General features: G+C 49.6%; 10 protein-coding genes across 10 annotated transcripts; 4 read left to right on the top strand and 6 right to left on the bottom strand.

Moving 5' to 3' along the window:
- Positions 1-824: 824 nt before the first annotated feature.
- On the bottom strand, positions 825-2,515 carry gprM (the record flags this gene model as incomplete). The annotated part of the gene is made up of 5 exons (XM_040894258.1): positions 825-1,834; positions 1,884-2,022; positions 2,084-2,238; positions 2,294-2,377; positions 2,440-2,515. The coding sequence occupies 5 exons, from the start codon at positions 2,513-2,515 to the stop codon at positions 825-827; spliced, it is 1,464 nt and encodes a 487-aa protein (XP_040749210.1).
- Positions 2,516-6,413: 3,898 nt separating this feature from the next.
- Positions 6,414-6,860, top strand: P175DRAFT_0379455 (uncharacterized protein). Its single transcript, XM_040892965.1, has 2 exons — positions 6,414-6,738; positions 6,814-6,860. The coding sequence occupies exon 1, from the start codon at positions 6,510-6,512 to the stop codon at positions 6,723-6,725; it is 216 nt and encodes a 71-aa protein (XP_040749209.1). The 5' UTR covers positions 6,414-6,509; the 3' UTR covers positions 6,726-6,738; positions 6,814-6,860.
- Positions 6,861-7,858: 998 nt separating this feature from the next.
- P175DRAFT_0466007 (40S ribosomal protein uS15) lies at positions 7,859-9,116 on the top strand. Its single transcript, XM_040894892.1, has 4 exons — positions 7,859-8,085; positions 8,144-8,176; positions 8,567-8,613; positions 8,693-9,116. The coding sequence occupies exons 1-4, from the start codon at positions 7,884-7,886 to the stop codon at positions 8,864-8,866; spliced, it is 456 nt and encodes a 151-aa protein (XP_040749208.1). The 5' UTR covers positions 7,859-7,883; the 3' UTR covers positions 8,867-9,116.
- Positions 9,117-9,260: 144 nt separating this feature from the next.
- On the bottom strand, positions 9,261-12,167 carry P175DRAFT_0466005 (fanconi-associated nuclease 1; the record flags this gene model as incomplete). The annotated part of the gene is made up of 3 exons (XM_040894891.1): positions 11,398-12,167; positions 9,845-11,315; positions 9,261-9,761 (listed from the first exon to the last, which is right to left on the bottom strand). Coding segments are annotated over exons 1-3 (2,496 nt in total), but the record flags the coding sequence as incomplete, so codon positions are not given.
- A 541-nt stretch (positions 12,168-12,708) lies between these two features.
- On the top strand, positions 12,709-13,131 carry P175DRAFT_0423228 (DPY30/SDC1 family protein; the record flags this gene model as incomplete). The annotated part of the gene is made up of 2 exons (XM_040893114.1): positions 12,709-12,890; positions 13,059-13,131. Coding segments are annotated over 2 exons (255 nt in total), but the record flags the coding sequence as incomplete, so codon positions are not given.
- A 1,755-nt stretch (positions 13,132-14,886) lies between these two features.
- P175DRAFT_0504568 (RNA recognition motif domain-containing protein) lies at positions 14,887-16,631 on the bottom strand. Its single transcript, XM_040897903.1, has 4 exons — positions 16,273-16,631; positions 16,010-16,109; positions 15,542-15,897; positions 14,887-15,470 (listed from the first exon to the last, which is right to left on the bottom strand). The coding sequence occupies exons 1-4, from the start codon at positions 16,310-16,312 to the stop codon at positions 15,007-15,009; spliced, it is 960 nt and encodes a 319-aa protein (XP_040749205.1). The 5' UTR covers positions 16,313-16,631; the 3' UTR covers positions 14,887-15,006.
- On the bottom strand, positions 16,151-16,892 carry P175DRAFT_0378559 (uncharacterized protein). The gene has a single exon (XM_040892964.1). The coding sequence runs from the start codon at positions 16,788-16,790 to the stop codon at positions 16,377-16,379; it is 414 nt and encodes a 137-aa protein (XP_040749204.1). The 5' UTR covers positions 16,791-16,892; the 3' UTR covers positions 16,151-16,376.
- P175DRAFT_0560502 (putative PHD finger domain protein) lies at positions 16,726-20,995 on the bottom strand. Its single transcript, XM_040900987.1, has 2 exons — positions 18,172-20,995; positions 16,726-18,100 (listed from the first exon to the last, which is right to left on the bottom strand). Exons 1-2 carry the CDS (start codon positions 20,664-20,666, stop codon positions 16,996-16,998), a joined length of 3,600 nt encoding a protein of 1,199 aa, XP_040749203.1. The 5' UTR covers positions 20,667-20,995; the 3' UTR covers positions 16,726-16,995.
- Positions 20,996-21,371: 376 nt separating this feature from the next.
- On the bottom strand, positions 21,372-21,612 carry P175DRAFT_0535551 (uncharacterized protein; the record flags this gene model as incomplete). The annotated part of the gene is made up of 2 exons (XM_040900230.1): positions 21,372-21,512; positions 21,571-21,612. The coding sequence occupies 2 exons, from the start codon at positions 21,610-21,612 to the stop codon at positions 21,372-21,374; spliced, it is 183 nt and encodes a 60-aa protein (XP_040749202.1).
- A 542-nt stretch (positions 21,613-22,154) lies between these two features.
- On the top strand, positions 22,155-23,065 carry P175DRAFT_0504564 (uncharacterized protein). Its single transcript, XM_040897902.1, has 4 exons — positions 22,155-22,500; positions 22,610-22,618; positions 22,694-22,768; positions 22,895-23,065. Exons 1-4 carry the CDS (start codon positions 22,329-22,331, stop codon positions 22,984-22,986), a joined length of 348 nt encoding a protein of 115 aa, XP_040749201.1. The 5' UTR covers positions 22,155-22,328; the 3' UTR covers positions 22,987-23,065.
- The last annotated feature ends 322 nt before the right edge of the window (positions 23,066-23,387 follow it).

Genomic DNA, 23,387 nt, shown 5'->3' with positions numbered 1-23,387 from the left:
AGCTAGCTAGCTAGTAGTAGTTGGCTAGTACGAACATTAGTTACAACTTACGACTGTCAGGAGCATGGCCCCGTATTCTAGCACCATGCAGAGTGCAGCGCCACATTGACAGGAGACTACGACTAAGAAAGGAGCCAACGGTGCTGGACTGAAATCCCGTTGATCGTAAAGCACGGAGAATCAGGGTTTGATCTTCTGTTCTCCTGGGTTGTTTCTTCCGGGTTCATATATATATATATATGCGAGGATTTCTTTGTCATTGACATGGGATTCAATACTGATACATGATGATCTGTATACAAATAGATCCGAGTCCTAGACTACAGCTGGCTTGATCCGGAAGTTGGAAATGGTCCTCAAACTGAATTCTAAATTGATAGACATTGCTACCACAAGCATATGTTTGAAATCATTTTCATGGGAAAATAAAGTTTCAGATCCTGCATGGTCTATACTTGCCATGCAGGAGGGAAGAAAACCGGTTTCTATCCAACTCCGGGGGATGTCCACGGACTCCCGTCAGCATTGTACTCCGTATCCAATACACAACGTGGCTGCTGTTAAGAGCAGGAAAAGGAAAAATGTAGCGAAATAGTATGATCCTTCGGCCATTCTGGCCAATTGATCAAGTAACATAGGCAAAGTGAGTAGCCAAACAGAGTAGTGTCACAAGAAATAAATGACAAAGAAGATAACTGGGTAATAACTAAGGGTATACAGTCGTGCTCATCGTAGAATACAGTGCTTTTCTTCTCTGGTCTTATGCGCGATACAGAAAATAAAATTCATGAAAACAACAAAAAAGGGCATTATCGGGCTTCGTATTAGTAGCGACCCTGTGCAAAGGTGGACTGAGGATCCCACTCTCGGGCATTTGCTTGCGATGCGCTTGGGGGTCGAGGACCAGAGAAGCTCATCGATGGCCGCACATACTTGGCGTCGCGCCCGTACTGCTTGAGGTCAGGGCTCATTGTCCTGGAGGTGTAGGTAGGGCTTGGGGATCGCACAACGGGTTCTGGGGTTTTGTAAGATGGTAACCCATTGCTGTTGAGCATTTCGTACGTACGTTTGTCGCTTAGTAGATTTCGAGCGTCGGCAGAAACGAACTCAGGATGAGTTGGGCTCCTGCCTGTAATGAGGTCGATCCAGCCGACAAACATTGACCCGCGTGCAAAGAGAACAAAGTTCCATAACCCGACAAGAGATAAAAGAACCAAAAGCGCCAGAAGGGTTCCTTTCGTTGGTCCAATGTCCGTGGTGTAACCGAAGCACTTTGTCCTGTCGCCGTGGGCTTCCACGAGACAAAGCAGCCATGGCAAGGCGTTCTCGGTATTCGCCGCGGTTGGGCTGAGCTGATTGTCTAGATTCATGAATATAACAGCAAAGACAATGACATTCGCGATGATAACCACCACAAGACAGTTGCTTCTCCACTGCAGCTTCAGAATTTTGCGGATCCGTCGGTAAGCTTGACGAGCAGTCACGGTTCGGATACTCGAGGAATACGATGGCATGCCGGAGCTGTTTGTGGACGAGTTCGTGTCGAAAAGCGACTTGATGTAGACGTGCACGCAGTATCCCATAGTTGCAAATTGCACAAACAGGGCGGCAGTGGCGAATATCATAATAGGAATCCAGTAGTCATGCAGACTGCTTTGGATGTTAATATGGCAAACTTCTCCAAATCGATATGATACTCCGGTCAGGGTGAGCATCACGATTGTCCCGATGATGGGTATGCCCCATCCACAGATAAATGACCCCCACATAAACTTAGTGCCAATGATGACTTCCCAGCATACCTGGAGATGAAAGGCGATAGTACGAATAAAACCTAGGAAGGTTAGCACAGCTTAACACTAAACGGGCCCGGGTTGACATACTCCACACGACCACCACCCATCCTCCGAAAAGCAGCATTGCGCCAGTAAAAGCGCAAGACAGACTGGAGTACATGTCATTGGGTGTAATTATATTGTGGCATTGTTCCGGTTTCACACCAAGAGGGATGATGAAGGCAATCTAGAATCCAGGTTTATTTAGTCCCACATCTAGACACTTTTGAGGCCCTGGCCTAGCTCACCTGCATGCAGCAAATGCCCAACGTGAAACAGATACTCAAATAGTGACGGTGGGTTCGTTTTGCAGGCAAGACCGCATAGGAAACCAGAAGGAAAATGCAGAGAGGTAGTACGGCAACTGAAAGCCAGCTCGCAATTCTCGACTTCTCCTGCACGCCTGAATAGGGTCAGCAACCATAGCGGATAGCTGCCAGAGGGGACGCCAAAGGTACCTTCACCGTAGGTCCATGATGCGAAAGGACATGGCACGCAGCAGGAAACGTTGCCGATTTGCTGGCAGAAACGTCCGCCAATAACTAACCAAGCGTATGGCTGTCAGTATTGTCTATGAGGAGTCGGGGACATCCAGGCGACATACATCCACCAGTCGAAGGAAAGAGATCTTCCTGGTAAAACGGAATCTGGCACTCCCCGTGCAAGTCTGTCCTTGACATCTTGCGCGTCTCTCCGTCTCAACAACAGTCAATTATTTTTCTTCCGCTATGCGTGTTGGGGATGCGATTGAGGTGACTGAGAGAAAGTCGGTCATATCCTGATGAGGAACAGGCAGAGAGGTGTTCTGAAAGGGTTCTAGGACTGGAGGGCCCGTGCCAGAGGCTCGCAGTTGCGCAACAGTTTCGATTGAGCGAAGAAGAGGCGTGACACTTGAGTTATCGCATAGAAGGCCAAAAGGGAAAAAAAAAAGCTCAGGGCAGACTGGGGGAGGGGAGGGGGGAGACATTGTCAGATATACTTAGTACCCAGTACATGGGTACTAATCTCTCCTAGGTCCTAATAAAAGCGGTTTCCGTGGGTTGGATTACCAAAAGACTGGAGGTCCGTTCCTCCAAAGCCTCGACTGCCTGCGGCATTGTCCTAGACGAGCATGATTGGATTTGAGACCTTGTCACGCCTTCAATCACAGGTAGTGGGAAAGAACCCTCGAGGCACTTTGTGACCCATAGCTTAGCATCAAAGGGGTAACCCAGTGAAGTGTGGAGCTGAGATGAAGCGAGTAACCAAAGAATAACAGGACTAAAGTCTCATCGGGGGTTCCAATCAGCCGGAGAGAGAGAGTCCTTGATGCAGTGAATTGGCCAGTAAGAGGAATAAAAACAGGCGATTTGGAACGCTGGGAGCGCTAGACCCAACTGGGAGCGGTTGCTCCTTGGTCACGCCTGGTAATTTTGGTACGGTACATTTTTTACCTGACTGTACCAGAACGTAATTTTGATGCCGTTCGTATTTTATTTACTTTCCTATGTATATCGTTTTTCCTTGATTTTCCTCCTTTTTCTTTTTCTTATTAGACAGGTGTTATCGTGTGATATCCAAATGGGTCCCCTATCCATTGTTTCATACGCTTGCGTTCGTATGACTTGGTCGATGTCCGACTCGTCCGGATCAGGTGGTCTGTGATTATCCCCTAATCTAGTAATCTCTCCACGATGAACTACTTATGTACGATTGATTGATCTCTATATAAGTCTTCGATCTTACGCACGAGTCCAGATTGCCTTTTGGATGCATCATTCAAATCTAGAAGGACTCTATAAAAACAATCCCGCCATAAAAAGGGAATCAAAATCACCGTTGAATTTGTACCAACAGAGATAATCATCTGCTAGAACTCAGTAAATCACCGCATTCTGGCCAGGATGATTTTTCCTGCCAGTATTACTATTTTATTACTCTCAAAATATGAGTATAAACCTCCCTACTGGACGGTTTGGCTGCCGCTAAACTAGGGTGAGTATCAAGTCCTAGGGCTAGTGACACTAATGCTGTTTCCTCCGGTTCTTATGGGAGGGGTATCACACTAAGGCCTCACGACAAGTTGCCCTCTTCTCCAGCCCCTGGTGCCTTACGGTCACCATGGATCTGGCTGGGCACGAGGTGACTGTCGCCTTTCCTTAGCTTTTTCATTATTTTCTCTCTCTCTCTCTTAATATTCCATGGTCGAGCTGACATGACATATGTCGTCGTTTTCCGATAATGACCCCCAAATTCCAAAAGTAATCTGAAACCTGATGATCAGATCCACTGATGAAAGACTTGGTAGACGTTCTCCATAACAGAGTGGGTGGCCAATTCAAGTTCTTTATCACGAGTCAGGCATCGTTGAGGTTCTGAGTAGGTACTCCGGCCTGTCGTCGCTTCAATGTTTCCCGATTTAGCGGATTCGAGCCTCAAGGAAACCTGTTTCACTTTGGTTTTTCAGATAGGCAAGCTATCTCCGAATACTGTATTCCCTGCGCGTCCTCCGTACACATAGCGACTGCATCAGTCTCTCCAGCTTGTCCGAAGTAAGCATCGTCCCATGAAACACACGGGCAAGAATTAGGGTTCCCGACACCCGCACAGCGTCGGCAACCAGAGCTTGCAATTGAGTACTGATTGTCGGTGGATGCCGGCATATCTTCTGGCTTCTAGAAGCAGATTATGATCGGGACATTAATAGCTCAGGACCCATGGCATGTTAAAACTTACACTCACCCTCCGGCAAGCTCCGCTGTCATGGAAAATATGTGCAATTGTTACCTGATAATCCGTGATGCTAGACTCAACTTTGCTGCGAATTCCTCGTTAGACTGTGTCGGATACACGTGGGGATATTCTATTTCAGTCCTCGTGGCCTTGAGAAAATTAATGTGGATTCGGACTTCCCCTGTTTTAAATCTACTTGAATCAGTCCAAATCTAGGTACCTAGATAGGTATCTACCTGGTAGTTTCGTTTAGACCGGGGTATTAATGTGTGAGTATCCTGCGTATCATCTTCGGCTAAATGACCACATTGCTATCAAGTCCTTGGCCAAACGGGGAACGTGTATCTTCTTTAAATAACTACTACGGAGGAAAGCTCCTCACAAGTTAACAGGGGACGAGTACGGAGGATTAGTTAGTAGTTACTAGTACTAGTTACGTAGTTGGGGCAAAAAATCTACAGTCTCAACACAAAAAAATACCATTATCCCTCAAAACCCATCTTATGAGTTATAAGAAAAAGAAAAGAAGAAGAGAGAAAAAATTTCCCCGTCCCCTGGCGGTGGCTGCAGCCACCTGCATCTTACAACTATGGGAAGATATCAGGAGCATTATAGGACAGAAAAGATCTCAATTGTGGAACCACGGCCTCCAATTAACGACGGGGATTTGTCGGTCGTCAAAATTCCTTTGTAGGAAGTACTTTCTTAGTAGAGAAATTATAATCTCTGTATGGAGGACCTGGACCTACTACTAGCTAGTAGAATACATGTTAGATAGTAGGAGTAAAATTATCCAAGGAATACTCCGTACGGAGAGAAAGCATATCAAGTCAAACACAGTAAAAGCACTAAAAACAGAAATTCCCAAATCACCAACAGCTTGGGTATAGATCATTTGCGATCTTCATAGGATCTCCCAAGTTCCCAGAGTCCAGACGGAATGAAGGAAGAGATCATGCCCTTTACGAGTAGTTGATGTCTAAAACCCAATCAAGGAAACATTGCCCTACCACGAAAATACAGGTAAATACCTGGCTCAGCAAGAACGTGTGGAGAGCTTATTGTTTAATATTATTATACCTCAACTAACTACCGTGCCTCCACATTCTCAATCTTCACCTTTGCTGCCTGTATGGCCGATGTACAAGCGCGTGGGCGGCAACATCCCCTCTTCCCCCCCGCCAATCGGGGTCTGGCTCTTGATAATACAGATCACAGCTCGTGGAACTCAGCTGTTGTTGTTTTCCGGTATCTCATTCGGATTCTAGATCCTGTATCGTATCCAACATTCAAAGGAAGAAAGCAAAAGTAGCTGACTGCCCCGCAATACAGTGTGGACAAACAACCTCCAGCTCAGCCCCAACCTTTGATGGTAATATGCACCGTCGATATGATTTGACAACTCAATACGAAAGCGCTACACTGGTTTTTCCTTGGGGATCGAATACCGTTGCGTCCCTCACTCCCCGATAAACCCCGGGATATATACCGAGAGTGTGTGTCTTGCTTCTCGTACCGGGTGACTGGTCTTTTCCTGCCCCTGAGAATATCTCGAGATACTCTACGGAGTAGAAAAAAAAAATCCAAACTCGAGCGTCACAGCCCACATTAACAACCGATTTGTGATACATCGCCAGACGAAAGCAAACAGCCCACCTTTGCCCGCGTTGCCACCGCTTCCTCTGTTGATTCGAATACCGCTCCTGGCTCAAAATAGACCGCCAGAACATTCGAGGTAGGAGGTATCTTTGTAAGACGGATGTTTCCATGTTAAGTTACTCGTAAACGGGCCGTGACTCGTGCGTCACTGATCCGAGCTGTCTGCGGGACACTGCATGCCAAAACCTATAGGTCTATAGGTACTATACTATGCCAGTCCACGTTCATGGGCAGAAAAGCAAGTGCCTGATAAACGGAACAGATATCTAGCTAGCACGACAATGATGACAATCATACTGCTACATGCGCGGACTTGCAGGACGGTTGTTTTCCTGGCTATTGCGTACGATATGCGAACCCACTTTTTGCCTGCAGGAGAAAATGAAGGGGAAAGAGCGGAGTATACGGAGTATGCCTCTCTGCAGCATCCTCCTGTTCTCCTGTTCTCCTGTTACGTGTCTTGTGCGTGGCGGAGAAAGAGGGGCAGTATGGCATTATAATGCTTCTTATTCTAAATAGCTAAAGACTTGATGTAGGCCATTCCTCCTTACTCAGGATAATGCAATCATACGCAATTGCCAATAGCATATAGACTGACCATCGGCAGGCTACTTCAAGGACTCTGTCCGAGCATCCAGCATAGTGCGGCACATTTCGCAAAACTCCACTGTGCCAAACCTTGCAGACTCCAGAGACATCAACGCGGATTTACATTACTTGACGACACAGGCATGGATTCCTCGCGAGCAATCACACCGCAAGTCCGATATAAATAACATCACAAGACGGCAGCCACCCGAGCTCTCTCTACCCGTGCACGACGCTCGTTTCGGCCGTCCCGTTGCTTCGGCCGTGCATCTCAACAAGCGGTAATATTGGCCCAAGAGCCGGAACGAAAGCCAGATTCCCGCGTAAGCTATATTCCCAGACATGGGGTCTGGCATACGGCTTGCTTCTTCAACAAAAATAAGCATTTGGCATTGACGCCGGAAAACAAGAGCGCATGGGACAGCAGCTGAATAATTTCATTTTGTGTACGGCTAAGCTATCTGTACTAAAATTGGGAATTCGTAGGACAAATTCCCCTTGGGAGGTAGTAACCAGAACCTAACTGGAAACAACAGTCAGTATGTTTCCGAAAAGCAATTGCTGAGCAGCAGAAAAAGGTATGTGAGGAGATCAGAAGTCCGGTTAGATCATCGAGATAGACCACAAGGATCTACCGCTGACATAAGAGGTACCAGAAAAAGAAATGAAAAGGTTTTATTTCATCATTGAAAGAATCGAGTAGAGAAGAAAAAATACATCAGGGGAAGCTTACCTTCAATGTCTGTAGCCGCGAATACCCTATGTCAGTCAGTCAAGGTGTACACGAAGAGCTGCATAATGCTCCAGCGATCATGCTGAAATAACTGTCTGTTCAGCGAAACAAAGTGCCATAAACAAAGAACCGACGTTAGTAGTTGTAATGAGATGAAAACAAAAAAAAAAAAAAATAGTTAAAAAGGTTAAGCGAATCCCGCACACACGTGACCCACAACACCACGTGACGCACTATCCACAATTCCTCGCACTTTATTTCCTCCGCCTAAATTGAACTTCCAAATTTTCGACTTTTGCGCACACTCACCAGCCGTCGACAATCACACCGTCCGACAACGCCAAAACACATTCAAGATGGGTCGTCTTCACTCCAAGGGAAAGGGCATTTCGTCCTCCGCTCTCCCCTACTCTCGCACTCCTGCCGCCTGGGTTAAGACCACCCCCGACCAGGTTGTCGAGCAGATCTGCAAGCTCGCCAGAAAGGGTGCTTCCCCCTCCCAGATCGGTGTTGTCCTCCGTGACAGCCACGGCATTGCCCAGGTCAAGACCGTGACCGGTAAGTAACACTCGTTGTTTCGTTCTTTGCCTGCGAATCCACCGCTAACTGAAAACAGGTAACAAGATCCTCCGTATCCTGAAGTCCAACGGTACGACACCACCACCACCACCAGTATTCGTAGTCCCACCTGTGCCAGTGAGGTGAACAAGAGACTGTGATGCAAGAGAAGCAACAGCTGCCGGCGGTAGTCGGGAAATGAAAAGAAAACAAAAATTCATGCAGATGGAGACCGGTAACAGGTTGATAATTCATCAAGATGAAAAATTTTCCCCCTCTATCATGCCGTGGTCTCGAGCTTCTGTTGCAGCCAAAACACATCTCGAGTATTCTCTCCTGGTTCAGGAGCAAAAGGCAATTCTTCCGCAACTTGCAGAAATGCAAGTTGCGAATTGAATCCTTTCATGCCATATATCCAATTTTATATATGCCTCTGCTTGGTCAAACAACAGGCTGACAGAGTGATTTTTTCATGTAACAGGCCTTGCCCCCGAACTCCCTGAGGATCTGTACCACCTTATCAAGAAGGTAATTATTTTATGCCCTTTCCCGGATTTCGAGTTCGGGTTTGTTTTCTTTTTGCACTATGCTAACTTAATCCACACAGGCTGTTGCTGTCCGCAAGCACCTTGAGCGCAACCGCAAGGACAAGGACTCCAAGTTCCGCCTCATTCTCATCGAGTCCCGTATCCACCGTCTGTCCCGCTACTACAAGACCGTCGGTGTTCTCCCTCCCACCTGGAGATACGAGAGCTCCACCGCCAGCACCATGGTCGCCTAAACGATCGGCAACCCAATTGTTTAGCAAAAACCGTTGTTACCTGGTGTGATCGGTTCGTCGGTTCCAGGATCCCGCCGCTCTATCATTTCCTCCTATGCGCTGTTTCTCGTTCTGGAATGGACGTTTTCGGCACGTAGGTGAGCCAGGCAGGCGCCCATTAGCCCCAGCGGGGGGGGGTTGGATCAGTATTTAGTCTTGGCTAGATGTCCGATTTGCCTGTGATCATGGCCGCGAGTCTAAAATTAAAAAGAAAAAAAACTCTTACACACTACATTTACTTGTTTTTTTTTTATGTAGACACCGTAGATTGATGTATATCGCATCAACTTGACACGAATATCTATCATTATGTATGTATGTACGCATTTTACATCGCACTACCTCACCTCACAACCCTGACCTCCCTTGCAACAGCATTGCAAAGCTCAACCTTCACGCCGGCACCCACCAAAACATGAATCCACAGCCTCTGGGTATCGCTCAGCCGATCATTCTCCGACTTGACTTCCACAAACATAACCTCTTTCCGATCGACGCTCCAAAGCAAGAGATCCGGGATCCCGCCACCACGCTGCCGGTACTCCTCTGCCATGATCTTGCATATCACAGCGAGGGCCTCGCCGCGGAAACACTGCACGATCTCCACGAGGTCGTCAAGCTGAAATGCCCAGTCGATGCCGATGGCGCAGGGCTGGCGCGCGGAGTGTCGGGCGTGGATATCACGGACGATGCGCTCGGAGCCCCCGTTCGTGATTTCCACGAGGCGGTGGTTGATCTCGGATGCGCGCGAGGGGTAGAAGGCGTCGGTGTGCAGGTCTAGCGGGCAGGTTTGGAAGACGGTCTGGAATACATTGGGGACGTAGGTGAAGATGATGTCGTAGAAAAGGTAGCCGAACTTGGGGCTTGTTAGCGGTGACGTATCATGTATGTATAACTAGCTGCTATTACCAGCTGGATCTGGGGAATGATGATGTTTACTAATGTCCGAACAATGCCTCCTTCGGAGTGATGTCCTTTCCAGCCGTGGTCTCTATACCAGCTTAGACACATGCTTTCGACCCTGCACTCGCACTCGCCGCTTCCTTCTCTCTCGTCTATCCAGATCGTAGGCCCCGTGCGCTTGGGGCCGCCCTCTTCTCTCCTTGCGCTTGCGGGCCCCTTGGGGGCGGGCGGTGGTTCCTCGCGCTCGATGCGTATCCCCTCGACCGTGCGTTCGTCGGGTTTTATGAGCGCGACGTGGCCGAAGTCATGCTGTTCTCGTTTGACGATTTTCAGCGCTCTTTCGAGCTTTCGGATCCGTTTTTGGAGATCGTAGTGGTAGATCAAATGGCAGCACCGGTCTTCCAGGGCTTCTTCGCAGGTTCGCAGCGCAATCCGTTTCCAATGCTTCCTCTGTGCGTCCTCGCTGCGTCCTTCAGAGGGCATCAGGCTCCACATGTAGTGCTCCTCTAAAAGGGCTTTGCGCTGATACCAGGCACCCCTTCGCGCGGGGTGAAACAATCTCTGGGTCAGTAGTTCGGTCAGAAGTCTATGCTCTTCCTTGTATTCTTTAAACCGTCCAAGGGGGTTGAGCCCCTTGTGAAGGATTCGGGTATAAACCCAAGCCGGGGAAAAGCGACGCAGATATGCGCCTTCGCCAGACTCGTAAATAGTATCTTCCTTGCGTTGCTCTTCTTCGAGCAGGATTCTCCACCGTGGATAGGCAGTGTCTGCGAGGTTTTTGATCTCCTCCAGCCGCTCTTTCTGCGGGGCCCCGTTGAACTCAAGGATATTGTCGATTCTAAACTGCGTCCGTAACGCGGATTCGAATTCCAGGAGGACTTCTCGAGAGGGGAAAAGTGAGCCGGACCGACAGACAACATATTCGGGAAAATTCCTGCGGGATATTTTGGCGAGGATGATGGTTGTGAGGGATTTGTCGGTCCATTCGGTAGACCGATAGAAGACCAAATGCACCCTCTCAAAAAGAGCGCGAGGGCCAGAGGCAAGACGGATGCAGTCGCCTGTGTAGTCGAGAATTTTCGCCATAAAATGTTCCTCTCGATTGGAACTCGATGCACCAGAATTCCACCCAAGTCCGGTCTGTTTCTGGCTTGAATCATGCAAAGCTGCAATCAGCTCCTGTTTACTCTTCCCTTGTACCCTGGCCTCTTTCCCAAGAACTTTCAGTTCATCAAGGAGTAGTAATGACGACGCTTCTTCTAAAGTAGTAATCTGATCAATGGCATCCGCGAATCTGAATGCCCCATCCAACCCCAGGTCGGTTGGTGGAACCTTAGCATCAGCGGGTTCCGCATTCTCATCGACAAGCGGAGGTGAAGTAGAAGAAAGGTTCCTCGTTTTCTGGAGGTCCGTTACCACACGCGGTACATCGGCAATATCCGAGTAGTAGCCCAATTTACTGACACGATGCCACGCCGAAGTCTTGCGTAGGAAGAGACGAACGTATCTAGAAATGTCAGCAACACGAACACCAAGCTCGATCCCCCGCCGCAAATAGAAAAAAAAAAGAAAGAAAGAAAGAAACATACAAATACTGCGACTCATAAGACAACTCCTCCCAATGCCGGAAAATTTCTCTTTCAATCTCGTTGAAAAGGTGCGCCTCCTCCGCAAGGACAGTCTCCAGCGCAAGATTGAACGCATCCACATAGATCGAGCTCTTTCCCTTTCGCCACTTTCCATTCTGCATCCTTTGCTGCAGCGAGTCCTCCTCCTCCTCCTCCTCCTTCACTCTCTGCGAAGATTCGTATTCCTCGATCGCTCGGCTATCCGTCTGCACAGTAGGAAGGGAAGACTCGAGCTCAGTTTGACTATTTGGAATGTCGTGCTCCTCATCCTTCACCGGTACCTCCGCCTGCTCTTCATCCGCAGGAACTAAGGATCTTGCATCGAGAGCCTTCTCTCTGGGACTCTCATCCGAAAGAGAATCGTTGATATCGTCCTTTTCAATTTGCGGCGTGGATTGCTTGGGATCGGGCGTCGATACTTCGGATGTGGTTTTTTGGCGCTTTACAGGCGGGCGCTGGGTGTCCCAGTAGTCCAGGAGGGACATCTTGTTGACCGTCACGAGGGCATCCAAAGTCGCGTCCTATCGACGCATGTATATACTATCGACGCATGTATATATCTTTTCAGCAGGGCGCCAGCAGTGTCTATCTTGCTGCAACTCAACCCAACGGAATCAACCTTCCACACCAGAAAAGAAAGACAAAAATATACAAGAGAATGAATCAGAGAAGCGCCAAATGATCTGATTAGTTATGTATTGTATCCTCATTTGTCAAGCGTCCAGACGAGAGAAAAGCGATGTGATGCGTAGGGCACGTGCCGGCGAAACACGAGATCACCTGATCAATCTCCCTGCCTGAGGGGAAACACCCAGGCATCAATTCTGACAAAAGATAAAATCATGAATCAGCGCTGAATTATTCTAGAAAATACCTATATTTCCTTGATATTATTATAGGCGATCAATTTCGTACATATACACATATATATACAGCTATCAAACACCATGGCGGACGTCCCGGTAAGTCTAGTCTTATCCTCTCCGCCCTCAGTGCAGTATACATAGTACGTACTGCCCGAGATTTTGAATTCAGTCATTCATTCTGTGTTGTTCCATTCCTCACTCTTTCTTTCTTCCCTTTCACTCTAGCAACCCACACAAAAACCAAAAAAAGAAAAGAAAAGAAACCAAATCCATTGCCTAATTGCTACAGTCTCCCCTCCCAACTCTCCCGCCACTATTGCAACACCTAGACCCAGATCATCCTCCCCCGTCGATCGCAAGAACAGCAACACCAACACCAACACCAACACCAACACCGGTCCTCACAATGGCAAACGATTCAACCCCTACAAGCACAGCCGCAGGCGGAGCAGCGAATACCCCCGCGGCGGAATCGAATGTCTCCGCAAATACGCCCATGCGACCTGGAGGCGCGCCGGCTCGTGTGTACATGAACGAGAAGATCGTCCCGTATCTCTTGGAAGGGATGAAGAATGTTACGAAGGAACAGTATGTTTTTTTTTTTTTTTTTTTTTTTTTTTTTACCCATTGGTATCGATTGTTTTCTTTAATGAAGAAAAGAAAGAAAGCGGGAGGGGAGAAGGGAATAAATACTGCGCTTGTTCATTGATTCTCTGATAGATGGATGAGACTAATCTAATGCTTCGTGCTTGATAGACCTCCCAATCCTCTGCGCGTGCTGGGCGAATTCCTCATTCAGAAGAGTAATGAGGTGGAAGGTGCACCGTCCGGGAAGACTCCCGAGTAATTAATTGGTCCACTCGTTTTCCAAAACTAGAAAGAAAGAAAAAACAAAAAAAAAAAAAAAGAGAGAGAGAGAGAGAGAGAGAGAGAGAGAGAGAGAGAGAGAGAGAGAGAGAGTGGGAATGTATGTGAGAGTGTGAGAGACAGGGGGTTTCTACTCTTTGTTGCTGGTCAGCTAGAGGTATAGTTAGCCTGTCTACCATCCTCCTCCTGCCTCCCGCTTCCTGTCTGCGTGTGATGATTTCGCACTCTCGAGCTGCTTGTGGCGCCTTGTCGATTCTTCTTTGCGCGCTCGGGGTGACACTATTATGGCCATTTCGGGTTGACACGTCGATTGAGTCCTCGGTCCACCAGGAGGGTCAATGAGCGAGGAAAGCATTGGAATTAGGGGGCATGCTGATCTCTCGCTTGGATCATAATAGGGATCCTGCCAGGGTTTGTATACTAGCGGTAAATGTCTTAATGTTGAGATATATAATGGGACCTATTCCCCGGCAAAGCTAGGTTTATAGCACCACTAACATGGCAGATTTCTCAAGGCTGACTACGATGCCCTAAATAACTATGCTACTGAATGCAGGTGTTGTGACCAAAAACTTCCATAGAGATTTGATTACGAACAGGCAGCAGATTCGGATTCAAACCCATGATGATATGCCAGTAGATGTGACCCCCGAAGTTGTGACATGCAGGTGCAAAAATGTTGTCCTATCTGTTAGTGACTGGGAGGACCTACTCAATCAGCGTCCACAGCGACCATTGTAGAACGGAATAAAGCTAAATGAGTCGGTTTCCAGGCACTCGGACCACAGCTGAGGCCTACCCGGAAAGAATACTTGCCCTGCTGGGGATTAGCTCTGGCTTATCATCACCTACCGTTCAGAAGAATAATCGCACTGCTAATCCTAGATGGCAAGACATTCTGGAAGACAGGGGTTCAGCCAGGGTTCTTGCGCAAAGGTGCCGCAATGCCTCTCTGGCCATGGATAGACTTGACTCCGGAATTACAGTGACTTGTCTGAAACGTCGACATCTAAGGGTGAAAGAAAAGGCTGTCCTCTGGCTGGTACTACAGACACACAAACAACGGTATGGCGGACTGGCGAATTATGGCCGGACTCCATGTCATCTGCTTGTTTGAATGCGGGCGAAGGAAAAGTGTTTGGCAAAAGTGAATGGCCTGAAGACAGATTTTAATGTGTTCCTGGCCGAATACAATCGAGTCGTTACGTAGAAAAGGTGTATAAGACGCAACAAAGGCGAACAGCTGACTAGCGAGATAACGACCAAGTTTCCGGTAGAGTTGAAAATGAAGCAGTGCTGACCATCTGACAATCCGAGGAATTACAACGTTAATAGAAAAATCCTGCTCTCTTTTCCCTGCCGCCAAAAGATTCCGGTGTTTCGAGCGAATCAACAAAAGAAAACATCAGCTTGCGACCGAAGAGTGACGACCATTTCCCCTTGTTTCCTTCTCTTCTTCTTGCGTTTTATTCTTTTAGAAAAGGGCGATAGCTGGATGGTCGCAAGGCTGACGGCGTTCCGATTTCGCCGACATGACATGTAAACGCGAAGACGACTTTTTTTTCCCTTTGATAAGACAACATAAATGACGCCCCACCGTTGGCCCGTCGAGATCAATCCCAATCGAAGGAGGGAGTGTTGAAAAAAAAAAAAAAGAAAACCCATACCAAGGAACATAAAAAAGGGGGATGAATGGTTACAGATTCAAGGGGGGGGGGGGGGGGGGAAGGGGTAAAAAGAAAAGGAGACAAAGCCTGGGAACGACGCGGGGGGGTGTGTATGTCGGTAGACGTAGGTAAATTACAGACCCTTAATCGGTAGACTGACACATTGTGTCCTACCTTCCGGCGTACCGATCTTCACGGGGGTCGTAAGAGCGGCCGGGATAAGGCTCGCGCGAAGGAGCACCATGGCCGTAACTGGGAGGGTTAGCATCACGGTCATAGTAGCCACGGCGCTCTTCACCACCACGACGTTCCTCGCGGCGTTCTTCGCGACCGTAACGTTCCTCACGGCCGCCAGATGCATACCGGTCACCACTGCGATAGCCACCGCTGCTGCCTCCGGCACCACCGCTGCCACCACTACCACCACCGCCACCACCACCAGCGTAATCATCACGGTATTCACGACGGCCACCGTAGTCACCACCGCGGTAATCACGGCCGCCGTAATCACGGCGATCGCTGTAAGAGTCGTAGCGCCCGTAGCGGTAGTCGTCGTTACGACGCCAGCTTCCGCCATAGGCGCCACGACGGTCATCGAAGCGGTCACCACGGCCACCGCGTCCTCCACGGAATTCTGCAGATTTGGAATGTTAGAAGAAAAAAAAAAAAAAAAAAAAACTAGTACCTCTCAATGAAAATACTCACCACGCTTGGGGGGGCCAAAGTATTTGCCGGGGGTTGGGGTTCTGGGACGGCTGCGGCGAGCCTTTTCGATGCTCAGAGTTCGGCCTTCGATAACCTCGCCCTGCAAACCCTCCTTAGCAGCATCTGCTTGCTCAGCAGTGACCATCTTGACGAAGCCAAAGCCACGAGACTCCTTGGTGTGAGGATCAAGCATGATGGAACAGTTCTCAACATCGCCGTATTTCTCGAAGAGTCGCGAGATATCCGATTCAGTCAAGCGTGGGTGAATGCCAGTAACGAAGAGGTTGGAGCCAGTGTTGAGGGCCCCTTCCTCATCATCATCGAGAGGCGGCTTACGAGAATCAGGAGGAGCACTGCTAAATTTACACATCAGTATATGGCTCATAAAAGATGTCACTTTCTCTCTCTGCCTCTCTCTTTCTATACTCTCCTAGAATATGCATTGAGGAACTAGAGATCGTAACATACCGTTCATCAGCGCGACCGTTCGGGGAACGGCTACGGGTACGGTCAGCACGCGGCTCATCCCGGGGAGATGCGCTGCGATCGCGAGCGAAACGAGGCTCGTCTAAAAAGGAGTGAAAACAAACACAGGTTAGTAAATTTTTGCTTTTTTTTTTTTTTTTTTTTTTTTTCTTTTCTTCTTTCATCATTTTCATTCTTTGTCTTTTTCTCATGGCTTGAAAACATAACCACCAGACTTGCTAATGGTAACGAAGCATTGTACGTACCATCATAACGGCCGTTCTCGTGGTCGTATTCTGTGGCCATGGTGACGGAAATCGTAAAGCGAAGATGAAAAAAATAGATTAGAGATGATAAGAAAGAGCCGAATTCAGGCTACGCGGAAAGAACGCGCGCGACAGATGGTGTCACAGAGCGCTGGGGGTGTTTGGGGAAGGAGAGCAGAAAATTCCGCCACAGACACGAGGAAGAAAATAAGCTGGAAAGCCGTGACCCGGGGGTTGGCTAATGGAACAGAAGAAGTTGAGTCCCTACACGATGAAAAGGAGAAAAGGAAATAAGATAGAGAGAGAGAGAGAGAGAGAGAGAGCGTGAGGAGGAAGAGGAAGAAGAGAAGAGAAACAGGAAGGGATGATGAGAGAAGTTGGTTGGCAGCTGATGATGAAAGAAGGGGGAGCGCTGCCTCAGGCTCCCACGTTGGTGTAGTCAGCAGATTCCACACCTCAAAAGTAAGGCTGCCAAGCCTCACTATGGCCGACAAATCCGATTCATGGGATGGATTCATTATCGCGTGGGTTGTATCTCTCGGTAAATTAACATTTAAAAAAGAAGAAGAAGAAGAAGAAGAAAGAAATATTGCTCTAATTAGGGGATGGAATTGTGAGCAAACGCCGGTCCTTCCAGAGATATAGGTAGATCCTCCGCATCTCAAAACACCACACACAAAATCACAGAATTAATAAAAATATGAAAAAAAAAAAGCGACCCATTTATTTAAATCCCCTCCACCGTCGCCGCGTGCGATGGACTTTCACCCCTTGTTCTCCGCCGGGGCCATCGCGGGTGCCGTGGGTAGAGGAGGTTCCCCCCCCAGCGGTTCCGAGAGACCCTGCGAGCTCGTCATCTCCAACCAAATCCTTCAATTCGTCCTCGTCCAGCTCACTTAATTCCTCACTCATGCCCCGCATGACCTCTCGGCCCGTCCAGCGCTCTTCATGGATAGTGGTTCCGATAGGATCAAAGGGTTGCATATACCATAGGATGCCTCCTTGGGATAGAAGGTGTTGTTGGTCCCCTTGGAAACTTGGAGGGGGTGTCAATGGGCCCTTCTGGGTTTCGGCTGACGGGCGAACGATGCGTAGATTGGCTTCAGCCGATTGGGTGCTTGCTTCCGTGGCGGTTGACTGAGTATGAAGAAGGGGGGGTGCGGTAATAGAGGTCTCGCCATGATTATGGTTGGTGCTCGATGCATCCGTTAAGGGGGTGGCATCCGTCATGACCGTATCCACCACCTGAAAATCAGCCGGTCTCTCAGGAGCTTCTGCCTGACCACCGGCTTCAGATATACCTGCTACGGTTGTGGGTTCTGTCATGGGCTCATCATGCGTCTCCAATTTCGCAGTCACCTCGTTCTTCTCATCCTCAATATGTTGGGCGTGGCCGTTCGCAAGGTCAGCATTTTCGGGACTCACCAAAGTCTCCTCTCCCACGCGCTCTGCGGCATCAATTTCGGAGCCTCTTCCGGACAAGACGCTATTCTCAAGCATGACATCCAAGTCTTTCAACTCCTGTTCAAAAGGCTTGCGATTCAACTCGCTCTCTTTTCGGATGGCATCCTCGAGAGCGGGCTGGATCGATTTGATGATTCGCTTCGCCATTTTCCGTTTTTCACGCTGCTCGAGACTTAGTTCTGGAGCACGGCCACTGATTTGCATCTGAAGCTCGGCGGTATCCCCGGCTGGTTGCACTCCGATTTCCGACGTAAAAACACTGGCTAGATGAGCCGAGAAGGAGGAGACGGAGGGATAATAGCGCTGCTCCAATTTTGTGCGTATAGCCGACAGCCCATGTCTGAAGATACCTTTGCTATCCAACCTGAGATAATCGTTAGCCGAAAACAAATGGAAATAAAGGGTGGGTAGTTTGGCGGGTGAATGACTGCTTACACTTGAGCCTTTTCAAAGATGGGCCAGAGCAGGGGGAAAATCGGGAAGTAGACGATATCGACCACGCTCCGAAGAGTCTCAGCATCCTTGAGCTTCTCCCTCTCACGTTTCTTCACCTCATCGCACAGCATCCGTAGGCGATCTAGGTCGTAGTACAGCCGTTCTCCAAACTCGATGCGTCGCTGGAGTCGCTTATTTCCGGTCACCCCCATAGCAACGTAATCTCTCCGGGTCATCTCCATGGAGGAGAATGTCTCTAGCTGTAATTGTAGCCGTTTGAGAAGGGCGGCACCTCTTCGTGCCTCTCGCTTCAAGGTCCAGTACTTACAGGCGTCTTCCGCGTATTGCTTTCTTTGACGCACACCAAAGCGCTGGAGCGAGGCCACAACCGAGTTCAGAACAACTTGAGGTATAACAGGCGCGCCCGATGGTAACTTCCAGATGGTACGGGGGACCGTAGGCCGCTTTCGTTTGCTACCTCCAACGGTCAGGGTAATGCGGGGAGTATGGGTCCGTTGTCCATCGTCATCTATGGGATCGCCGCTAAGCGGATGATGGGCGGGTTCTAAGGATAGCGCAGCCGCTTGGCTGTCGCCCCACCGACGACCCTGCATGGTATTGCGATAGTATTCAATAGCATCCGCAGTCGCCGCATCGGTCCCATGCTCCCGACGCCACTCCGGCGGAACGTGTTTGTCGCAGAAGGCTTTGAGCAGATGCGAGTCCATCACCGCGAGGGTCCCGTGGCCGGATTTCATTTTAAGGTAGAGCTGGGCTCGTCGCGCACACGTCACATGGAAAGCCACAAAGCAGTTCTTGTTACTGCACTGAATGGATGCGCCCATTCGCTGACGGCAAATATAGCACTGAAGCTTCCAGCGGCTCCGGGGGACCTTCTCGATGTCGGTGATAGGCTCCATTAGAGACGGGTTGCCAATCGAAACTTCAGGAATCCACATTGCGCAGAGAAGATGGGACCATTTGGAGGTAGTCGTTTGTTTAAAAGCACCTTCAGTATTCGGGCAGAAGATACAATTGACCGAGCCCCTTCCGATAAGCTGGCATTTGCGACATAGCCACTGGCCCTCTGGAATAAATGGAACGCCGTAGCACTCTTGGTGAACCGCCAGGTCACAGCCGTCACAGAACACAATTGCGTTGGAGTTTTCACAATCGCCATCGTCGCAGATAGCGCATTTGCTGTCTTGTTCCTCCCCCGGCCCTGTGGTTTCGCCGTTAACAGCAGCAGCGGAGCTGGAACGCGGGCGATGCGTTTGCGGTGGCTTGGGATTCGGTTTGGGGATGCGTTTCTCGAGACTATACCATTCCTTCTCGATCTTGGTCATGGTGATTTCAAAGACCGCAGGCTTGATCGGTTCAAATTGGTCCTCTCGTCGTTTCGCGTTGTATTCCTCGAGCCATTTCTCATCTTGCTCATCCATATCGTATTCCACCCGACCCACGGCGGCATTCACCTCTCCCTCACTTGCCACTGGATGCGCAATATCGAGATCGTCATCCTGTGCGCCCTCAGACATCCGAATCAAACGGCGATCGTGACGGAGGAAGAGATCGCTCTCTTGATATCCCACGCTCGCCATCGTTCGGTCCACATAATTTTGCTGACCAACACCTGGCTGGTCATAGAAAGTAAAGGGGTCCCGTAATCGAAATGAGGGTTTGGGAAGGGTCAACTTCTCGCGGGGATTGGGGCCCGGTGGCGGAACGACTTTGGGTTGGGGCGTCACACCGAGCGCTTGCAAAATAGCCTCCGGACGGCGCGGCGGACGTCCAGGCCGCCGCTTGATCGGGGTTGGGGAGGTGCCGTTAGTATGGGCCCGAATCAGCTCCGCGATGGGGTCCTTTTCACCGCTCTTTTCAAGGCCATTCGGGGATAATATATTGGCCAGCTGCGCCGAAGGTGGAGGACGATCCACTTCTGTGGAAGGGAAAATCGCAAACTTGGCATCAATATCAAGTTCCGGATGGAACTCCTCCCAACCACGCTCTTCTCGTGGCTTGTACCCATCCCCCTGTTGCAACGCAAGCGCGGCCGCGGTGGATGATCCGAACCGTCCACGGTTCTGGCTCTTCTCTCTCCTTAGACGCGCCGACGGCGGTGTCGTTGGGGCAAGGGGTGGTGGTGGTGGTGGCGGCGGCGGCGGCGGCGGCGGCTGCGGCGGGAGTTGAACGGGTTGCAGAGGTGGTTCGGCCTCCTTGGTTTGACGGGTTCGAGAGCTAGATGAGCTCCGTCTCTTTATGGGGCTCGATTTCGGTTTCGGTTTCGGCTTGGGCTTGGGCGTCTCCCTCACCTCGAGCTCAATATATCTACCTCCACCGCCAGGACCCCCGGGAACATACTTTCGTTTCTTGAGGGGCGGGCCTTCGGTGGTTGTAGGGTCCGACGTTGCTGGGGCCTGGACGGAGGCCTTGGGGCCATTTTTCTGAGGCTTTCCAGGGGAACCGCGAAACTTCGAGGCAGAATAGGGCGCCATTTCCGAAGGTAAGTGCAGAGCAGTAATGACAATGCTTAGAGTTGGGGAAGGGGGGCGAAGAACGACTGTTGTTGAACCGGGTGCCGCTTATCTGGTGTCCAGACTCAGTTCAATGAATAACAACGCAAAACAAATGGCAAATCATAGGAAATGCCACTCATGACTGGGAAAGACAGGGCGTATGGCAGATGCTAGCTAAAAGGAGAGCCAGCAGGCCACAGGAGCAGCACGCGAGGAGGTGGAAGTTGGTGTTCTTTGGGGGGCGGATGGTTGTGTACGGCGCGATGCAGTTGGAGGATGGTTGCCAGTGATGTTGGCCTGGGGCATCCAAGTCAGCTGGGGCGTGTTGCTGCCTGAGGCAAATGTGCGACCCCGTATTCCATGAGCCAGAAAGGTACTGGAGCTTACTTTTATAACTATAAGTTAATTTATGATTATTTTATGACAGCCCTACATCTCGAGCACTAATAGCGTCACTCTAACTTCTTATCAAGCAGGCTTCGCTTACGCATCAATAATACTCTACAGCCACTAAAGAATATGAAGTCACTGTGTATATGATGTTGAAGTACAGAGTAACTGTGAGCACTTATTAGTGTGCAAAAACAATCACTCTATTCGGATCTATGGCTCTATCATTCAAGTGCGACAAGCAGCTCGGGAATTCTAGGTGTTCCAAAAGGAGAATTGGCTATATGGCCGTGTCTACTGCGACTTGATGGCGTAAGTTCTGCGATAGACTTCGTCGATGCTCTCCAGATAATATGTGCCAGGTGCCAGCGAGGTGACGTCGCCGACCGGTGTGTAGCTCTTGCTTCCATAGGCCTTGAGGCGGAGGGCACAGGCCTTGATAGGTCAGTCTCCAAGATGGTCTTGATTCAAATGTCCAGATGTCAAGACGTACCTCTTCATATTCCGCTGGGGTTGCGATGTACCGCTGCTTCATCTCTCGAAAACACTCTCCGAGTCTCTCGGTGCAGAGCCCGATCACGCCCACTCCCAACCAAGCGGCTTTCTAGAGGCTGTCGAATGCATCGCCTCGGAAAACGAGGATTCTAGCTGGACAATCAGGTCTTCTCGCGGAGAAGGAAGTCCCATGTCCCTGGGACGCTGGCTCGGAAGCCGCATGGATACTGCTCGTTGATGCCATCCTGCTTTTCACCTTCTACGCCACGGTTCTTTGCGTGAAATTGGAGGTGATGCGGATCCGGAGCCCAGTGCGGTCGGCCCAGCAAAGAAATGAGGCCTCGTTAAATGTACAGTATAGTGCAAGATAGTTATAGAACCCGAAGAATAAAATCGAATTCCACCCGATCAGACGAGATAGATTAGCAGTGGTTGATGAAACAAGCGGCGGTACCTGTCGTTACTCGTACTAGTTAACTAGTGATAAGTCGGATTTTGGTAACTAATACAACAACATTCCTTCCCCTAGTTTAGTCAACTCATCTCAAGACGACCGGTTTCCCACCTTGATTCGGCGACAATGAGTGGCCCGGCTGAGGAACGGTAAGTACCTAGACCCCTTTCTTATTTATCCATTCCTGGTTGAAGTTCTTTTGCTTTCATCTCTAACCCGCTAACTCTCGACCTAGATGGCGCGGAGCCGCCCGTCCATACGACCCGAACCGCCAATCCTCACGACACCCGAATCCACGGAATATGAGCGCACATGGCGGGCTCCGTGGAGGACACCAACCCTCGCACGCCCCTAACAACACCAGTAACAGCACCTGGGGTGACGCGCGGGATCCCTCGTCAGGACTATCCCAGGAGCCGCACATTCCCGTACGAGGCTTCAATGCCGCCGAAGCCAAGGCGGCTCTGAAAAAAGGCATGTTGTTGCCGCTTTGGTTACTTTGTGTTCTGAAGCATCCCCATCCCATCCTATAACTATAGTAGTCCGTCTGTGTCCGTCTCTTGCTAATTTCTTCCTTAACTAGGCCCAGGAGGTAATATCCAGACCCGACCCGACCCGACCCGACCCTCTAGAATTTCAACGATTAACTGTGTGTGTGTGTGTGTAGCGTCCAAACCCTTCTTCTACAAGCTTCAAGCCAAAGATGCGAATCACCGTGCGAGTGGACCGTGGGGGTCGAAAGGTACGTTACGTTACCTGCCTCCTCTTTCCAAAAAGGAAACAGACAGACAGACAGACGGACAGACAGACAGACAGACAGAAAGAAAGAAAGAAAGGATGAAAAAGATTCGCTAATGCCGCTCAACAGCCAACGCCATGGCCAACGGAAAGGACTTCTTCCTCGAGCTCCGGAAACAAGTCACTGCCCTGCGTCAGGGAGGAAACGCAGCAGGAGGTTGATTGGAACGAGGCGAGACCAACACACTTGAAATATACCTACCGGTCCTACGGGCTTTTGGGGGGGGGGGGTCCGGCACCTAGGAAGAGGGATTTGTCTAGTTGCTGGTCGACTGGATCTCATCTGATGTTTCTCTTGGTGTTTGAGATGGATGGACTGCATTTACTTTAAGGTGGAGTTGCTGATTCTATGGGTAGCTCTGGACGGTGTAAGAAGAAGAAAAAAATAATAATAAAAAATAATGATGATGATGAAAAGGATTGAGTGTAGTCAGTTTCCTACCATGATGAATTTCTACTCCGCGTACATGGTTCTTGTCATAAATTTATACATAATGGCATGCTATATGTACAGTACTAATACAATTCGGAACTCTCTCTCTCTCTCTCTCTCTCTCTATAGT

This window comes from Aspergillus ochraceoroseus (genome assembly GCF_002846915.1).
Source record: "Aspergillus ochraceoroseus IBT 24754 chromosome Unknown P175scaffold_9, whole genome shotgun sequence".
In the NCBI taxonomy this organism is placed as follows: Eukaryota; Fungi; Ascomycota; class Eurotiomycetes; order Eurotiales; family Aspergillaceae; genus Aspergillus; species Aspergillus ochraceoroseus.
Note: the sequence above shows the minus strand (reverse complement) of the source record. Positions and strands in the feature narration are given on the sequence as shown.

Bases quoted from the DNA above. Each gene is read 5' to 3' on its own strand.
- P175DRAFT_0504564 (XM_040897902.1), top strand. From the start codon at position 22,329: ATGAGCGCACATGGCGGGCTCCGTGGAGGACACCAACCCTCGCACGCC. The intron at 22,769-22,894 runs GTACGTTACGTT...GCCGCTCAACAG, and splicing joins TGGACCGTGGGGGTCGAAAG to CCAACGCCATGGCCAACGGA.
- P175DRAFT_0466007 (XM_040894892.1), top strand. From the start codon at position 7,884: ATGGGTCGTCTTCACTCCAAGGGAAAGGGCATTTCGTCCTCCGCTCTC. The intron at 8,177-8,566 runs GTACGACACCAC...TTCATGTAACAG, and splicing joins CCGTATCCTGAAGTCCAACG to GCCTTGCCCCCGAACTCCCT. The intron at 8,614-8,692 runs GTAATTATTTTA...TAATCCACACAG, and splicing joins TGTACCACCTTATCAAGAAG to GCTGTTGCTGTCCGCAAGCA.
- P175DRAFT_0378559 (XM_040892964.1), bottom strand. From the start codon at position 16,790: ATGAATCCATCCCATGAATCGGATTTGTCGGCCATAGTGAGGCTTGGC.
- P175DRAFT_0504568 (XM_040897903.1), bottom strand. From the start codon at position 16,312: ATGGCCACAGAATACGACCACGAGAACGGCCGTTATGATG. The intron at 16,110-16,272 runs GTACGTACAATG...ACTCCTTTTTAG, and splicing joins CGAGAACGGCCGTTATGATG to ACGAGCCTCGTTTCGCTCGC. The intron at 15,898-16,009 runs GTATGTTACGAT...GTGTAAATTTAG, and splicing joins AACGGTCGCGCTGATGAACG to CAGTGCTCCTCCTGATTCTC.
- P175DRAFT_0379455 (XM_040892965.1), top strand. From the start codon at position 6,510: ATGCGCGGACTTGCAGGACGGTTGTTTTCCTGGCTATTGCGTACGATA.
- P175DRAFT_0560502 (XM_040900987.1), bottom strand. From the start codon at position 20,666: ATGGCGCCCTATTCTGCCTCGAAGTTTCGCGGTTCCCCTGGAAAGCCT. The intron at 18,101-18,171 runs GTAAGCAGTCAT...CGATTATCTCAG, and splicing joins ATCTTTGAAAAGGCTCAAGT to GTTGGATAGCAAAGGTATCT.